The sequence below is a fragment of the Chionomys nivalis genome, chromosome 4 (genome assembly GCF_950005125.1).
Source record: "Chionomys nivalis chromosome 4, mChiNiv1.1, whole genome shotgun sequence".
NCBI lineage: Eukaryota > Metazoa > Chordata > Mammalia > Rodentia > Cricetidae > Chionomys > Chionomys nivalis.
In genome coordinates, this window is record NC_080089.1 from 52,857,175 (window position 1) to 52,874,275 (window position 17,101).

A 17,101-nucleotide genomic window follows, 5' to 3' on the forward strand; every position below is an offset into this window, starting at 1 on the left:
ATAGAAATCCCCACTAAGACAGAAGATATAATGAGTAGAAGTCTTGACTTTTGGGCATGGGCACTCCTTCTCTTCTTCCACCTTCCCTTTCTCTCTTTCTCCTCTTCCTCCTCCAATGCTTCTTCTGCCTCTAATTTTGGATTTTGAGATAGGAGCTCACACTGTAGCCCAGGCTGGCCTGGAACTTATGATTCTGTCTTAGCCTCCTCCGTACGGGGATCACGAATGTAAGCCACCATGCCTTATTCATTTACTTGCCTGTCTTGAGTCCTTTGGTACTGCATTGAAATCCTATATGCCTGCCTGTTAAGAAAAGTGGGGGTGGGGGTTGACGGGTAGGGGGGTGCTGGAAAGATGACTCAGAGGTTAAGAGCACTAGTTGCTCTAAAGAGGACTTGGGTTCAATTCCCACCATATGGTAGTCTACAACCATCTGATACCCTCTTCTGACATTCATGGGCACCAAGCATGTACACATAATACATGTATGCAAAATACACATAAAATAAAAGAAATGAATTTAGTAATTTAAAAAAGGAAGAAAAGAAAAGCAAGAAGAGAAGCTACCCAGCTTCAGAGGCTGTCAGGGAGCTGAAGCCATGCAAGGTCAGGGCTAGCAGGGTCCTGACATACGGCCCTGAAGCTCGCTCACTAAATGCTAGCCTTAGAAATGGAATCCATGTTGGAACCTCTTTCCAGGGCTTGATGTTCCACTTGGTTCTGTTTTTCTGTGCTGTCTCCGACTTAAAGCGTTCCCTGACTATGTTCCCAGGAGAGCTGGAGGCAATGCTTTGGCAGAGTGTGGCACTATTGTGCCACAGGTTCCGCCAGGTGGCTCTGGGCTCAGTGAACTAAGAATTTCTGCTTTCTGTTTTCTCTTTCCTCTCAAACATCCCCTGATTTGGGAGATACATTTAATATAAAGGCGTCCCTTCCAGTGTTTGGAATGATGCCTACCTGGGCTTCTTTGCAGATACAGAGAAGAGGATGGGTTATCAGGCAAATGTTCTTCACTGCAGCACAATAACAAGAACTGTGAGAAGGAGGCAAATCCAGCCGAAGTCTTGGAAGCGATGCTTCAAACAGTATTTTTTTTTTTAAATTTCTTTTCCTGTAGTGCAAACTAGACATGTTTTAAAAATCATGTATCAAGTAGTGTTTCAGAAAACTTGAAGGAAATGTGCTACACAATTTACATTTTATGTGGTCAACCCTTGCTCAACGGGATAAATATGAGGCAAGCTAAAGATTCCCCTGGGAACCACATACACACATAGCAGACATCACGTGTCTCTGATGCTCCCCAAACCTTCTCCTTTTCTTTTTCTCACTTCGCTCTGTGTTACTGGGTAGATTGCGTCTCCTACAACGAGGTGTGAATGAGAAGGCTAATAATACCTTGAAGGAGCTGGCAGCAACCGTTCATCCTGAAGCTGTGCAGCCATGTTTAGATACTATCGAAAGCAGCCAAGGAGCAGGGAGGGGAATGTCTTAGCTTGGCAACATGAGCTGTCTCTACCTGAGCAGAAGAGTACCACATGCCATTACACTGCAGTGCTGATAGAGGACCATGGGAAATAGGAAGAGGCAGTGCAGACATGTAGTTAGCCAAGTCTGCCCTGCCTGTGCAACCATGCCTGCACCGGCAGGTGCAAGCACTGTACGCTCAAGGCAGACCGTCCACTTGGCTGGTAGCTTTCACTTCTGGAGATTTTATTCTTGGTGTGCGCTAAGCACCCACTGACGCTCCTCTTCTCGCTGTCAAGAGAGGGCACAGGTTGAAGGAGAGGCAGTGGAAGGGCTACCACCTGACCCCAGGCCTGAGAAAGAAAGGATGATAACCCGAGAGTAGAGAAATCCTACCAAGCAGCAACAGGCAGCGGGGTTTTTTTAAAAATCAGACGTCCTGCAGTAATCAAGGCAGATTTCATAGAATGTCATGAAGGAAAGGTAAGAGGATTAAGGCATGGCGATGTATGCCTTTAATCCTAATTTAACTGGTGATGGACGCAGGTGAATATCTGAATTCCAGGCCAGAGTAGTCTACACAGTGAGTTTCAGGTCAGGCAGGGTTACATAGTGAGATTCTTTAAAAAAAAAAAATTAAAAAGAAGTCTTATTCATTAAAGCATTTCCAGACCTCAAGATGAAGGAAATCTCTCAGCCATTACACCTGGCTGCTCTGAAGACAGTAATTTATAACCAGTTGATTGTCTTTGACATTCCACCCACTCATGTGTTTGCATATCTGAAGACCTACAGAGTACAAAGGCACCCAAATGAAACCCACTCTCTGTTACTGTAGAATGATATGTAATTTATTCATATACTGACAGTAGGCAGTACTCAAAATTCATTTAAATAAGCAAGTGATTACACAAACATCTAGTAATACTAAAATCGATAGTCCCAAAGTATAAAATACCATGGGTATGAAATACCATGGTAAATACTATTCAACAGACTCCAATCATAATTCCAAACTAAATCACATTTTGAAGAAGATGATTCTTAGCAGTTTGAGGATGATTTCATTTTTCTTCTCCCAAGCAACTTCTTCCACTGTTATAAGGATGCTAATTTCAAGAAATAGTGCATGATATCACTGCTCAGGTTCCTTTGTTGTAACACGTTTTCCTGAAAAAAGTTAAAATATTGCCCCTCAACCTAGAAAACAAACCAGTCAGACCTCAATCCCCTAAGCAAAGATGCTCGCATCGGGGTAGCGCTAAGGACAAACTCTGGGTTCAGCAAGAGGCAGGCAGTGAGAAACCCTTTGCAGCCTTGGGAAGATATGGCTTCTTTTCTGGGGCTCCACACAGCATATACATATTTACACACCCAAGCCGTGAGGTGATGGGAATAAAATAAGTTTCTATCCTGATGGCTACAGCAGAGTTGCAACTGTGGTTAAGTTAGGCTACAGGTCTGCCGGATTTCACACAAGGCTGACTCCTAGTTAAGCTAATTCTTTATAGCCTCATTACAGTTTGGTGAAGTGCAGCTATATGTGCAGGAAGAGTTTGGCTTATCATGTGTCTGTCTGTATTATTTGAAAGTCTTATACTTTACCAGAATGGGGTCCAAGCGTGAACCCAGTTTGAGAAGCTAGCAGCAGTCCTCATGAAGCATTTTTAATAAATATGAACACAGAATGTGATCCAGTTAAATCTCTTACATACAAATTACAGCTAGAGAATTATCACACATTTTTAATATTGAACGATGAGGGGAGGAACAAATCTAAAAAAATAGAAAACTTTCTCCATACCTGGGCATCAAGGACAGATGCTCACACTGCAGGATGCCACAATATGAGCAGTCCCTGGAGGGTAGATACCCCAGAAAGAGTGGTATTTGGGGGATCTTGGAATTATGACCAAGAGATGAAAATACTGTACCAAAAGGCATGCATATATTTATATATGTATAGTCACTATGTGCGTTCAGTGTGTGAGCTGTCACCTAAGCAGAGACCTAAGACAACAATGAGGCAGTGTTCTGGGGGACCCATTGAAACCGGCGCGGGCACTACATGTTGATTAAACCCTCAGATGCAGCAAAATGCGGGCACAGCGCCATGTCTGGATTCTGCAGCTGTTTTATGATCCTCTTGCGGAATTTCTCCCGCACACGGTTAAATTCCATTATGTCCATGGGGTCCTCCTCGATCCAAAACTTGTGAAACTCGTGCATCAAATAGCCTGTTAGGGACAAGACAGTGAGATAGTCCTTAGCCACACTCCAAACCACTGCACATGAGCTAGACCAAGGCAACAGTCTCAGCCGAGTTCACATGAAACACCAAGGTTTATTATGACCAGTGGAGTAGAAGCTATCAAGTTGCCTATTTTGTTTTCTCCCTTTGCTGTTAACATTAGAGACATTTTTCAGTTCCACAAAGTAGGAGGGCAAACCAATTCTCTCACTTCTTGAATATGAATCACATTGGGAAATATTCTCTTTTCTTAATTAAACTCTTCTTTTATGTTTATGAGTGTTTGCCTGTGATGTACGTCTGTGCACCACACTGTGCGGTGTCCCTTGGAGGTCAGAAGAGGGCACTGGATTCCCTGGTACTGGAGTTACAGTTGTAAGCTGCTATGTGGGTTCTGGGAATTGAATCTGGATCCTCTGGAAGAGCAAACAGTCAGAGCTCTTAACCACTGAGCAATCTCTCCAGCTCAACTATGATGTCTGGTTTCTTTCCTCCCTCCCTCCTTCCCTCCTCTCTCCCACCCTTGCTACCTTCCTCCCTCCCTTCCTTCCTTTATGAAGCAAGGTCTTTGTAGCTCTGGCTGACCTGGAACTTGTGTAGACCAGGCTGGCCTCAGTTCACAGAAATCCACATGCCTTTGCCTCCTCAATGTTGGGATTAAAAATATGGGCCACCACGGGTTTATTTTCAAGTATTTCAAAAAGTATTTTAAATACTTAAAACTACATTTATTTGTGTATGTTTGTTGCAGGAATGTGGGTATGTGTGCATGCATGTGCACACATTGTAGGGACCGGGGAGAATACTGGGTGTTAGGTGTCCACTCTCCAGCCTATATATTGAGGTGGAGTCTCCAGCGTGAACCCAGGGCTTGCCACTTCAGTTAGTCTATCTAGCTAGCTTGTTCTGGGGATCTGTCCTCTGCCTCCTGAGCACGGGAACTGCAGATGGGCCATCACGTCTACTTGGTCTTTGTGTGGGTTCTGGGGATCTGTGCTCTGGTCCTTGTGTTTGCAAGGCAAGTGCCTTACACAGTGAGCCACCCTGTCCCCAGAACTTATTCTTTTTTTTTTTAAATTTGAATCTCACTTTATAAAATAACTTATTTTAAAAAGCTGACAGTGACCCCTTCATCCTTCCCTCCCAACTAAATTACACAGTGATTCAGTCTTTCAAAATTACTCCAGTCTGCCTTTTGTCCTCTTGATACTCAATTTAACTAAAATTTTAAATTACCCTGACACATCAAACAAAGGCATTTAACCGCCTATTATGAGACAGTAAGAACTATAAATCAAATCTAAGCTACACAGACTCGTGATCGAGCTTCATGAAATCGCTAATAACACTTCCTTCCAAAGCCCAATTCCATATTCAAATGTTTTTGTGTTTCAAAGTTGTTATCTATGAACACTCTGGAGTCGAATTTTTTTGTAATAAATGCTAAGCATTTGAAGCAAGAATCTGTTTATTGTTTTTCTCTTCCCCATTTTTATCCTTCCTTCCATTCCATTGCTTGTTTCAACACACATCTAATTAAAAGGCATTATTATATACTTGTTTGTATGTAGTAAATCCCAATGCAATGGCAGACTTCTCTATAAATCAGAAAAAAGAAAATAATCCCAGTTTAGAAAAAGAAAAGGTGAATGTTATATAAGTTCTTCTTTGTTCTAACTTGAGAAGGTGCCAGAAAATACAGATAGAAAGCTGGAGAAGACCTTGGTTGGGCTCTCAGCTCTTTTATTTTTCTATATAAAGGGAACCCAGGAGGGATGAGCAGGGGAAAGAATTCCAGGCTTTGGTATCTCTAGGAACAACATTGACAGCTACATAGATGAGGGGATTTTTTTTTTTAAGGCCTTGGTATGGCGTCCTGGCTAGTCTTCAATTTGTAATCCTCCTGCTTCAGTCCAAGAGTCTTAGAAGATCCCTGTGTAGAAAGTTGCTGGCTTGTACTTCATGGACCAAATCTAATCCTCTGACGCTTGTAGTGTGCGTTGTGCCCAGCACTCGTCTCCTCTGCAGGGCACGCATCTGGCCTCCCCATCATGGCTCACGTGCAGTGAGTGGTGGCAGCCCTTTGTCCCAGTCATTTCAATGTGTGATGACAGCACTGCTTCTCCTGACCCCTGGCTCCTACTCACCCCCAGGAACTCAACCCTCTGTCCATTTCAGTGACAGGAAAGCTCCTAAAATATCTCAGGAATAGCCTGGGGTAATTTGTTAAATACACAGATCCACCCAGATTCAACCAGACGAATCTCTGTCACTGCAGTTTAAAACCTAAGACCTAGAAGACTCTATCTTTTCACCCCCACCCCCAGGTCTCCTTCTAGGAATGTTTCAATTGATACGGTTATAAAAGAAATGAATGTTCAGCGAGACCGGTTTTGTCCCATGCTTTTTCAGTCCCCGGCCAGCTGGCCTTGGTGAGTTCCCGATAGATCATCCCCATTGCCTCAGTGTGTGGGTGCACCCCTCGCCGTCCTGAGTTCCTTGCTCGTGCTCAGTCTCCTTCTGCTCCTCCTTTGGATCGTGAGACTTCAGTCCAGTGCTCCAATGTTGGTCTCTGTCTCTGTCTTCTTTCATCGCCTGATGAAGGTTAATATTCAGGGGGATGCTTATATGTTTTTCTTTGGGTTCACTTTCTTATTTAGCTTCTCTAGAGTCACGAATTATAGTCTCAATGTCCTTTATTTATGGCTAGAAACCAAATATGAGTGAGTACATCCCATGTTCCTCTTTTTGGGTCTGGCTTACCTCACTCGACAATGAGGACTACTGAGAACTGAAGAACAATGGCAATGGGTTCTTGATCCTATTGCATGTAATGGCTTTGTGGGAGCCCAGGTGGTTTGGATGCTCACCTTAATAGACCTGGATGGAGGTGGGTGGTCCTTGGACCTCCCACAGGGCAGAGAAACCTGCTTGCTCTTTGGGCTGAGGAGGAAGGAAGACTTGATTGGGGGAGGGGGAGGGAACGGGAGGTGGTGGCGGGGAAGAGGCAGAAATCTTTAATAATTAAATTAATAAAAAAAAAAAAAAAAAAAAAAAAAAAAAAAAATAAAAGAAATGAATGAGATTTCATAATTTCTTCTTTTCTTAATATATAAAACACAAACACTTTTTTTCCAACTGGTCTTTGAGCTCAAATAAACAAGCTTGTGTTGCTTTGCTAGGAGAGTCAGATTTCTCACAGTATAAATTAAAATCATCCATGGTGCATCCATCGCATTAGTCTCACTAGCACACTTCCGCTGACACCGAGAAAGCAGCTACTGTGGGAACCATTTTTTTCAATTGTATTTTTGACTGTATTTATATGGTACAATGGGATAAACTGTTGCATGGGTATGATATGGACTATCAAATCAGAATATGTAGCATCTCGATCTCCTTTTAGTGAATGACTTTTTTTTTTTTTTTTTTGTAGTGCACGTAAAGATGCCCACTTTTCTACAGTGTGCAGACACCCTGACTCCACACTCTTAAGAGGATGTGGTACATCACGGAGTTCCAGGAGCACGCAGACACAACTGTTTCCCTCATTTTTCTATTGTACACACAATTACAAATGACCGTTTTGGAGGGTGATGGTGCTTCCTAATCTGATACCAATGTCATGATATACTTCTTTGATAACTACAAAGGTAAATTGCAAATCCTATAGGCAGATTCCCTAGGACTCTCCCTATCCTATCAGGAAAATGAGTAGAGACCATATAACATGATTGCAATAAGAATACAGAAATGGTGACCTGGCTTCCAAACTACACATCATAAAACTCCACTCATTTATTACACAACATTCAAATATTCATTTGGCCCATTGTCTGGTCACCCCATCTGCCAATTATGTTTGTAACAGATACATTGTTGGGCACTGAGGATAGAGAGAAAGGCAGGGATCTCATGTTTCCTAATTCTCTGTCTCTTGGAGGGAGAGAGAGATAGGTATTCAATTTCTGACAATGATTTGTTAGCTGAGAAAGCTAACAGTAGTGGGGAAAGAGGAGGAAGAAAGCAGAGTCAATCTATTGCTTCTAGTCTCCAATTTCATTCATTCCCCAGCGCTGCGGGTTGGCCAAGCAGATTTTATATCTCCACCTTATGGAGATGAACACTCGGGTTCAGCCAGGAAGAGTGAAAGGTGCAAGCTCACACAGTTAACAGCTGGAAGCCAAGGCTGAACCAGGCCATCCTCCCATTGTCTCTACAGGCTGCCTCCTGTGTGTGTGTGGGGGGGGGGGAGTGGGTAGGTGGGAGGAGTTATTCCTTTGTTAACAGTTCTCTCCACTGAAGGTCAAGGAACAGATAATTCGCCCCCTCTTCTGTGCTTGTCCTTCCCTCAGCTTGCTATACCTAATCTTACCCCGTTACTGTCGGGTTGTGTGTTCAGTTGAGCTTTTGATAGGATGGCGTTTTTTGCAACACAATGCCTTGGCAGAGCAGTTCACTGACTAAGACTGTGAAGTCAGGACAATAAAGCCATTACATTCTTATTTCCTTTCCTCTGGATGAAACTCTCGCTTTGAATACTAATTTGGCTTGCCATTTGAAGCCTGACGCATATTTATTGCTGCTCAAATGTGCCTTGGTTTTGCTTCACTGCTTCCGGTTAGCAGAGAGCAGAGGCATGAGCAAGGACGCAGATAATTGCAAGAGTATTACAGAGGAGGTTGCAGAAGTGACCATGCCCGGTGGAGGGACAATGAATCCAGGGCATGGTTGGCCTCTTCTGAAGACATCCGGTCTCTCTGACCATAATCTAATCTGTTGGTGATTGCTGCCCTTTCTAAAACCCGAAGAGTGTCCTGGGAAATGAGAAATACTACTTCATGCTAACTTATCTGGGCTAGGACTGTTCTGAAAAACCTATCAGCTGGGTAAGGCTAAAGCATTTCCAGGTCAGCTACACCCTCTTTTTCTCAGACGATATTATAGTATGTTTTCTGTCAGTTCTTCCATCCACCAGTCAATATAGAGTTACTAAACACTCCGGTAGGCTGAGCATACAGCAATGAACAAGACATCTTCTCCTACCCTTAAATGTCAATTCTTCTTGGTTTTAACTCTGATTCTTTCCTGGGAGATGTCATTTACTGTGTGGTTCTGATTTTTAACTCCATGCAGATGAATTCAAAGTCTGTAGGCAGAACCCTTCCACCTCACCAGGTTTCTAGGACTTCTCATAGGAATGTCCATTTTGTAGCTCCGAATAGATTTCCCCAAAGGAATTTACCTTCAGTTTGCTTCAAGTTAAACTCATCCTATTTTCTCTTACAAGAGCTTCCCTGATTTTCCCAAGAAAGATGGAAACTATAGAAAAAGGCAACTTATGAAAGGCTAACAAAATCATGGTGCAAGATATTTTGTTTGTTATTAGTTCTGCGTGTGCTCTCCAACTTGGCTTAGAGCTCCTCAAGGTTCATTACAAATTCTGCTCTTAAATTTCCTGTATTATATCTAACTATACCCGCTCAGTGTCATAGCTAATCATACCCTCTCCACTATATTGTTTGAATCTGCTGTACACGCCTGTCTTATGGCCTGTGTCCTCACCACTTCTCTGGCTGTACCATTCAGTGCCCATTGCTTTACTTTCTGCCACCCAGCCTTTGGTTCGCACTGAAAATGGCATTTGCTTTAGGGAGCTCTCTCTGCTGCAGACTCAGTGGGTGATGACAGTCATGTGCCTCGGCAGCATTTTGAAACAGTATCTTTACTTCTAAGCATATTGTACTTAGTTGTTTTGATGCCAGTCTTCCTCGGAACAGACACCGACCTGCGGTCAGAACCCAGTCATATTTGTTGGGGACAGAACTGTTACAGGAGTGGATATAACCACCAACTGGTCAAAATGGGAGCTAGAAAACGCCATGTGAGGAGCTTAGATTTTCTACTAACAAGTTATAAAGTAAGTACTTCTTTAAAAGAACACCCTCTTGATTTTTTTTTTTTTTTGCCAATTATACTTGCATCATTCGGCATCAGATAGCTTACTATGTTTTGATGGGAAAACCAAGCACCATGAAGAGGTAGCCCCGTCGACCCTAGTCCTTGCTCTGCATCACTCCAGGTGAGTCTTCTGACTGCCAAACTCTCCAGCACCACAGCCACACTGCACTCCATTTCTGGGCTGTTTTTAACCCTCTGTTTACAGAAGATGTGGTTCTAGCCCCGGTTCACCCGCCCAGTCATACTCAGCCCCTTATTGGTTTTAACCCAGGTCTAACTGCTTTCTTTGTTCATTTACTTAGTTTTCCACTGAATTTAACCACAAACCACTTTCCATAAGGATGCCAAATGCATTCTAGATGTGTTTGAACATGGTAAATGTTTGCTCAGTTCCATTCCAGAACTCGGTCAAATCTAGATCTGTTCTCGGTCTATTACATGGACCCGTCTTGGGAGGGCCCCCTTCCTTCACCTATGAATTCCCTTTGCTTTCCTCCTGGAAAGATTTCCTGTTGTCTGGATTCATTTATTCTTTCTGGGATTACTCTCTTATTTTGTAGAAACAATGCATTTTTTCAGAAGTTTCCTTGTTAAGTTATGGGGAAGTAAATATTTAAGACTTTATGTTTATAAAAAAAAGGCTATCTTATTTTGATACTCAATGCTCAGTTGATAGGTTAGCTTGGGAATATAATTTAAAATTGTAAATCATATTCCCTTTGTGCCACCTTAAGTTTTTGTAGTCATCATTCCATTGTGCTTGAGAATAAAAGGCTGCTTCCGGGAAGCCCAGTGTGGTCTTTGTGTGACAGTTTTAGAATTTTTCAGCATCATCTCCCCAGTGTCAAGTATCTCACAGGGACATAGACCTTGGCTTGGTAGATTTCAGCATCATCTCTCCCCAGTGTCAAGTATCTCACAGGGACATAGACCTTGGCTTGGTAGATCTTAATCTGTTATATGGGTGCTTAGAACTTAAAATATGAAAATCTGTCCTTCAGGCCTAAAGTTTTATCACAATATTTATTTATTTATTTAGAGACTGTGTGTGGAGAGCTTGCAGGAGCTGGTCCTTGCCTTCCATTGTACAGACCTTGGGATCAAATTCAGGCTTGGCAGCAAGTACCTTCACCCACAGAGCCACCTTGCTGGTCTGTTTTTTTTTTTTTTTTCCTTGATTTGGAGATTTGTTTCCTTTCCCTGAGTTTCTCCTTTTTGTGACACCCTCATTCTCCAGGTAAGATATGTCGCACAAGGCCCGTTTACGTTTCAACCTCTATCTTTACTTTTTTTTTCTTTTTTTAAGATTTATTTATTTATTATGTATACAGTATTCTATCTGTGTGTATGCCTGCAGGCCAGAAGAGGGCACCAGACCTCATTACAAATGGTTGTGAGCCACCATGTGGTTGCTGGGAATTGAACTCAGGATCTTTGGAAGAGCAGGCAATGCTCTTGACCACTGAGCCACCTCTCCAGCTCCTCTATCTTTACTTTTTACCAGTACCTTTTTGATCTACATTCTAGGCAAGTCTTTCAACCTTACTGTCTAATCTTCTTGTGAATCTCATTTCTGTCAAGACATAGGACCTGGCAGTCAACTCAAGTTGCCTTTAGAGTTGCTTTCTTCAGTGTTAAGCTGTGCTAGATCAGAGGGAGACAGACAGAAAGTCAGGCCTGAAGTTGACACATGCATATCACATAAGAGCCGAGAAAAAGAAAAATCCATGATACCCAGAAATATAAACGTAGGTGTTTAAAGGAGAAAATAAACAGACAACAAAGTTAAACTTCCTCCAGGGCCTAACGTAGCTCCATCACAATGATTTCTCAGCTTTGACCCTTGTCTGCTCTATAGAAATCCATGCTGACAATTGAATAACAGGACACTTACAGAACGTTTGTTGGAAGTGAGACAGCGTCGGCGCTTCAGGGGCGATGTTGTAGAAGTGGGTTTTCAGAGCACCACTCACAAGCAGATTATATGCCAGATCGGTGATATTGATGCCCACAATTGCAAAGGAGTACCTGCAGGTATGACCCACAAAAACCAAAAGTGTTGCACATGGGGATATAAGCACTTCAAAAACCGACAACCCGAGTTCCAAATTCCTCTTAGACCACCAGAGTGGCAAACCAGCTGTCCATCTCTACCATATCAAAGCCTTGCCCTCTAATTCTACCACAAGGGCTCAGTAGCATGTGCTAAGAGAACTGAGACTTCACATGCTTTGGCTTGGTGATTCTACTCCCAAACATACGGTAGGTGATCATCTGCAGTGGACAAAAGTTTATACATAAGACTATTTATTACAGCATTATTTGTCATGGCAAGACATAGACACCACCAAATATGCTAAAAAGATTTGTAGAGAAATTAATTATGGCAATTTCTGTGTTAACCAAATTATGGTAATTTTACAGCTAACTAAAACTGCATTCTTAGAGACTTTAAAGCAAGACACCTGTGTGGAGCGAGCCGAGATTTAGTGTGGGTGCAGGAGAACCTCTAGAATGAGAAGCGGCGAGTCCTTTCTATGGGTGCGCAGAAGTGACAGGATGGGCTGGTGGCTGAGCTCTGCTCCGCTTTCCTGGGCTTTTCTAAATTTAAATTTTATGTGAGAAAGCTTTAAGATATTATTATGTTTTATACCATAAGGTATATTTTATGTCCCTCTTCTACAGAAAAGGGAACAGAATTCTTAAATTCTCTCTGTTCTTGTATATCCAGCATAGAAATATTTCTGAATGGAATAGGCCAATAAGAACATTTATCAATTTGTTTGTTTACTTATTTGTGTGTGTGCATGTGACCTCACGTGCCATGGCATGTGTGCGTGGGAGCCGAGAGACAGGAGTATTCTTTCCTGCTACATATAGGTTCTGGGGATCAAATTCAGGTCATCAGGTTCGGTGGCAAGTTCTTTTACCTGCTAAGCTAGGTTGGCAGATATTTAATGTTAAAATTTAAAACATTTTTTAAATTTTATTCCATTATGAGTATTGATTTTTTTCAGCATGCCTATCTGTGTACAATGTGAGGGCCTGGTACACATGGAGGCAAGAAAGGGGCGTTGGATCTTCTGGAACTGGAGTTACAGATGGTTGTGAGTTTTCATGAGGGTGCTGGGAAACAAACCTAGTTTTGCTGTCCCTGGGCCAGGAGCTGACAGTATTCACGTATGGTCCCACACTTACCCAATGGCTTTATCCATCCTCTTCTTTTCCCATTCTGCTTTGCTGAATTTGCTGAAAGAATGAATAAATAAATAAATGAACATTTATTATTTAATTTATTCTTGCTCTCTTTGAATGCTTATACTAAACCATTAACTACACATTACATGTACCTCTATTATCGCACTAATCAGCCTGAATATATCACTGCTATAGGCAACAGTACAAGCATGACATGAGGGCACACTGCTTGAATCCCAACAATCCCAACTTGCATTGTTGATTTTAGAGTTAATATGTTCAAGCTGATTAGTGTTTCTGTACATAAATATAAGGTAACAGTTTTAACATAAGCCAGTGCAGGGAGATTTTGAGTTCTAGGCTAGCCTGGGCTATACAGTAGGACCTTGTCTCAAAAACAAACTTTAGCATTGGCGCTACATACAATTTTTAAATCCATCTAAGCGGGGAAAAAGGAGAATTTTCTAGAACAGATGGCAAATGACACACTGCAAACATTCATGTACTACCACAGCACACAATCACAGAAACATAGTACACGATGGATATTTACACACGTGAGCTTCCTACTCTATGAATGATAAATGAATGAATAACTGCTGGAATTCATGCTAAAACATCTCTCCTATTTTTAGAATGTGATTCCTAACCAACAGAGTAAACTAAGGTGGCATCCAGGAGAGTTTTGCCCAGATTCATCTTCAAAATGAGTTGAGTTGCATGTGAAATTAAAACATGTTTTAAGTGTTCGTTTTCTTTCCAACAAAGCTTTGAAAGTCCACAGTAGGTCCATATTTATTAAATGAAATTTTGTGTCTGTATTTGTTAAATGAAATCTTTGTATTTGAAATATAACAAAAGGCCAAGTAGCTTCCATTCATTTGATAACTAATAAGATAGTCCCCAAGTAAACAAAAATCAGCAGGCAGAATTCTCCTCGTAAGATCACATCTACCTTTATCCCTCAAGTTACTGAGGACCCTATGATCAGTCCCAAAGGCAGCAATGTATCATGGTTGCTGAAGGACAGCTGGGAATATGTCCTTAGTACATACATCCATGTCTCACTGCAGAATACCTGGAATGCGCAGAATTTGACAGAAGCTATGCTAATACCATAATTGGTCAAAATTTCAGACAATTATATAAGAAATAAATCAGCACTCTCAAGACATTTTGATACCGACTTGGTGACCTCCACTATCAATTGGAAGCAACGAATACAAAAACGTCTTTCTCTTTGACTGGGTTGCAGCTTGAGGGATAAACTAGGTTCCTTCACAGCACACACAGAGGTCAGCCTCCTGAAGAGTGGTCCACAGTGCCTTAAGCCCTCTCTAATCTCCGCTGAAGGAGCCACGACCATGGAGCCTCTGTCTACCCTCCCCTTGCTTGAGAATGGCTCACTATCAAAATTCATCTCCCTTCCACAGTTACCCCCAAAATATTTTAAGCTTATTGTTACTACCCCAGGACCAAAGAGTATCCATGACTCCTGGTTCTGATCTGAGAAACACCACTTGGAAACACACACAGACTCTCGGCCAGCTTTAGTTAGAAGGAGTTCATAGGCTCCACAATGCAGGACTATGCAATCCAGAAGATATAGTTTAAAAGCCAAAATAACTTGAGGTTGATTATGCATTCTGTCAAGAAACATCTAGGTGATTTTAATGTTTTTCTTGAAATAAATGAAAGTAAAGAAACTGAATTTTTAATCTCATAAAAGACTATAAAAATAAGTTTGAGAAAGTAATATAATTTAATGAACCTTAGTCAATTGGGGTTAGGAGGAAGATAATAGTAACATCAGGGAAATAAACCTAAGTCAATCAATTCCTGAATTTTAAGACTGCTATAGTATAACTTTCGGTTTATTTAGCCAGTAATAACTAAGTGCTATGAGGTGGAGGACAAAAAAATAATCTAATGGGACCAAGACAGTAAAATAGAAGGAACTCTCAGGAGAGCCACTGACTCATACATTAACTACTATTTAGAATTATTAAATTGGAAACACACCCATCAAAGCCAGAAGTGGTGAGATAGGCTTTTAATCCCAGCTCTAGGGAAGTAAAGGCAGGTGGGTTTCTGGTCTACGTAGTGAGCTCCAGGCTATCCACAGCTACGTAAAGATAGTCACCTATGACTACATAGTGAGACCGTGTCTCAAACATAATTACTAATCGAAGAACAAATTTTCACTATGCAAGAAAATTCTAAAATAAAATGTCTGTTGAGGAGATTAGGTCATGTTTGCAAGATGGCCACCTCTTCAGAGGAAGGGATTATATGCCCCTCAAACTGGGTATAATCCTAGCTTTCATTAGATTAGATCAATCTGTATTTTAGCTAATAAAAATGCAGCCGACAAGTGATCAATCATATCAGGTTAAAAGTTGGTGAATGTTTGCCTTTAAAAGTGGTTTTCACACATCTATTTATTTTAGAAATTCTTATCCTATTGATTCTAAAACAGAATAAAAACAACAAACCACAAAAGCAAAGAAAAATACCTTATTTCCTCTTTAGTGATATCCCTTCACGTGTTCAGTCAAAGAAAAGAAATCAAGTAAATGGAAATGCAAGCATAGCCCTGAACTTTAAAACAAAAGAGCCTCAGAAAGTCCAGTTTTCTCCGTGGGGCCTTAACTTCCATTCTTCCTTATGACCAGACCTTGCTCCCTTGTCTCTGAATTCTTTCCTCCATGTCTGTCCGTCCACACTCACCTTTCAATTTTCCTAGGCACTCTTGACACACATCTCTACCTTCTAAGTCCTGAGGTGAGTATCTGAAGCGCTAGCCTTCCTGTTTAGTACCTGTCAAAAGGGCTAGCGAGAGCACTTACACCTGGCTCCCAGTGAGCTGGCTCTCCTGATAACACTTCTCTATAGATCCATGTGGAAAACACTATTTACTGACCCCCCCCCACGCCCGAAAAAACCCAAAACCTAAACCATCTTTTATTTGGAACAATTACCTGCATTTTGGATGAAGAGAGTCGGAGAGGACCTGCTGAGCCACTGTGGCATCCCGTTCTGCGAAATACCTGCAGGCAGAGGGAGACACCATGATTGCACTGTCCGTGAGACAGCCGCCCTCACCTGGTGGGATGCCTCTTGGCACCCAGAGATAGACACTGGCATGAGGTCACCGCTCTTCCAGAGCCAACAGACCTGAAAACTTAATTACAAATTTCGTTACTACCCAGAGAGCCAAGCCTACAATCCAGCATTCTAGATAAGGTGTGGGTGGTTCTGTGATGGGAAGACCCCAGGGGCAGAAGCCTGAGAGAAGCAACATGGTGAAAGGGAGAGAGAACTCTAGGTCCTTCCTTCCCCTCCCACCCCTCCCCTTTCCTTTGTCCTTGTATCCATCCTTTCTTCCTGTGTTTTTTTTCTAAGACAGTAAGTCCGTCTTGCAGCTCAGGTTAGCACTGACCCCATTACACGGCCAAGGATGCGTCCTGATCCCCTAGCTTCTGTCTCCTAGGAGTTAGGATTACAGGCGTGAGCCCCAGCGCCCAGATCAAATGCATCTTTCTTAGAAGGCAGCCACACTGGATTTAGATTCATCTCACAGAACTTAGGGATGTTAATACAGTGAAATTTCTGCCGAATAAACACAAAAACTCACACCACCTCCAAAGTACTTCATAAAAAGTATTTAACAGGGCAGTGATAAAGCTATATTATAAACCCAAATTACTAAGTATGACTCCATATTTTATTACACAAATCTAAGGGGGGTACAGGAAGATTCCAAGCAGAAATTTTAGATTTGTTTGTTGTGTGTGTCTGTGCACATGTGCAGGTCAGAAGACAATGGAGTCGGTTCTTAGCTTTTGTTATGTAGGTTTCCAGCCTCAAACTCAGGTCATGGCCTTTAGCAGCAACCAATTTTCTCTGCTGAGCCATTTTAAGGCCCAGCATTGATATATTTTAGGGGTACATATTGAAATATGAGAGGTGAAGTGACAAACAGTATAGGATTTTTATTAATATTTTTGTCTAAAAATGATGTTGAAATTTCTGAATTCAGTTTATCAATATAAAAGTTTTTGAATATTCTTGAAGATTTCATAATAAAAAATTAAAAATACATATCTAAGAGCTGCTTTCAAAATTCTGTGAAGTCTGTTGAAATACGGACAAGGTGCTGGCAAGTTTGTCTGAACCCGAGCTTCCCCTCAGATGATTTGAATATTCTTCTGGTGTCTTTTG

The 17,101-nt window shown here is 41.7% G+C and overlaps 1 protein-coding gene across 1 annotated transcript in view; it reads right to left on the reverse strand.

Moving 5' to 3' along the window:
* Positions 1 to 2,300: 2,300 nt before the first annotated feature.
* Positions 2,301 to 17,101, reverse strand: part of Elmod1 (ELMO domain containing 1) — a 66,637-nt gene continuing 51,836 nt past the window's right edge. Inside the window, exons 8-11 of the mRNA XM_057767909.1 lie at positions 15,859 to 15,927; positions 12,878 to 12,928; positions 11,574 to 11,707; positions 2,301 to 3,704 (exon numbers count right to left, since the gene is read on the reverse strand). Coding sequence (XP_057623892.1) covers positions 3,532 to 3,704; positions 11,574 to 11,707; positions 12,878 to 12,928; positions 15,859 to 15,927 — 427 coding nt within the window. The 3' untranslated portion in view covers positions 2,301 to 3,531. The remainder of the gene's footprint in view (positions 3,705 to 11,573; positions 11,708 to 12,877; positions 12,929 to 15,858; positions 15,928 to 17,101) is intronic.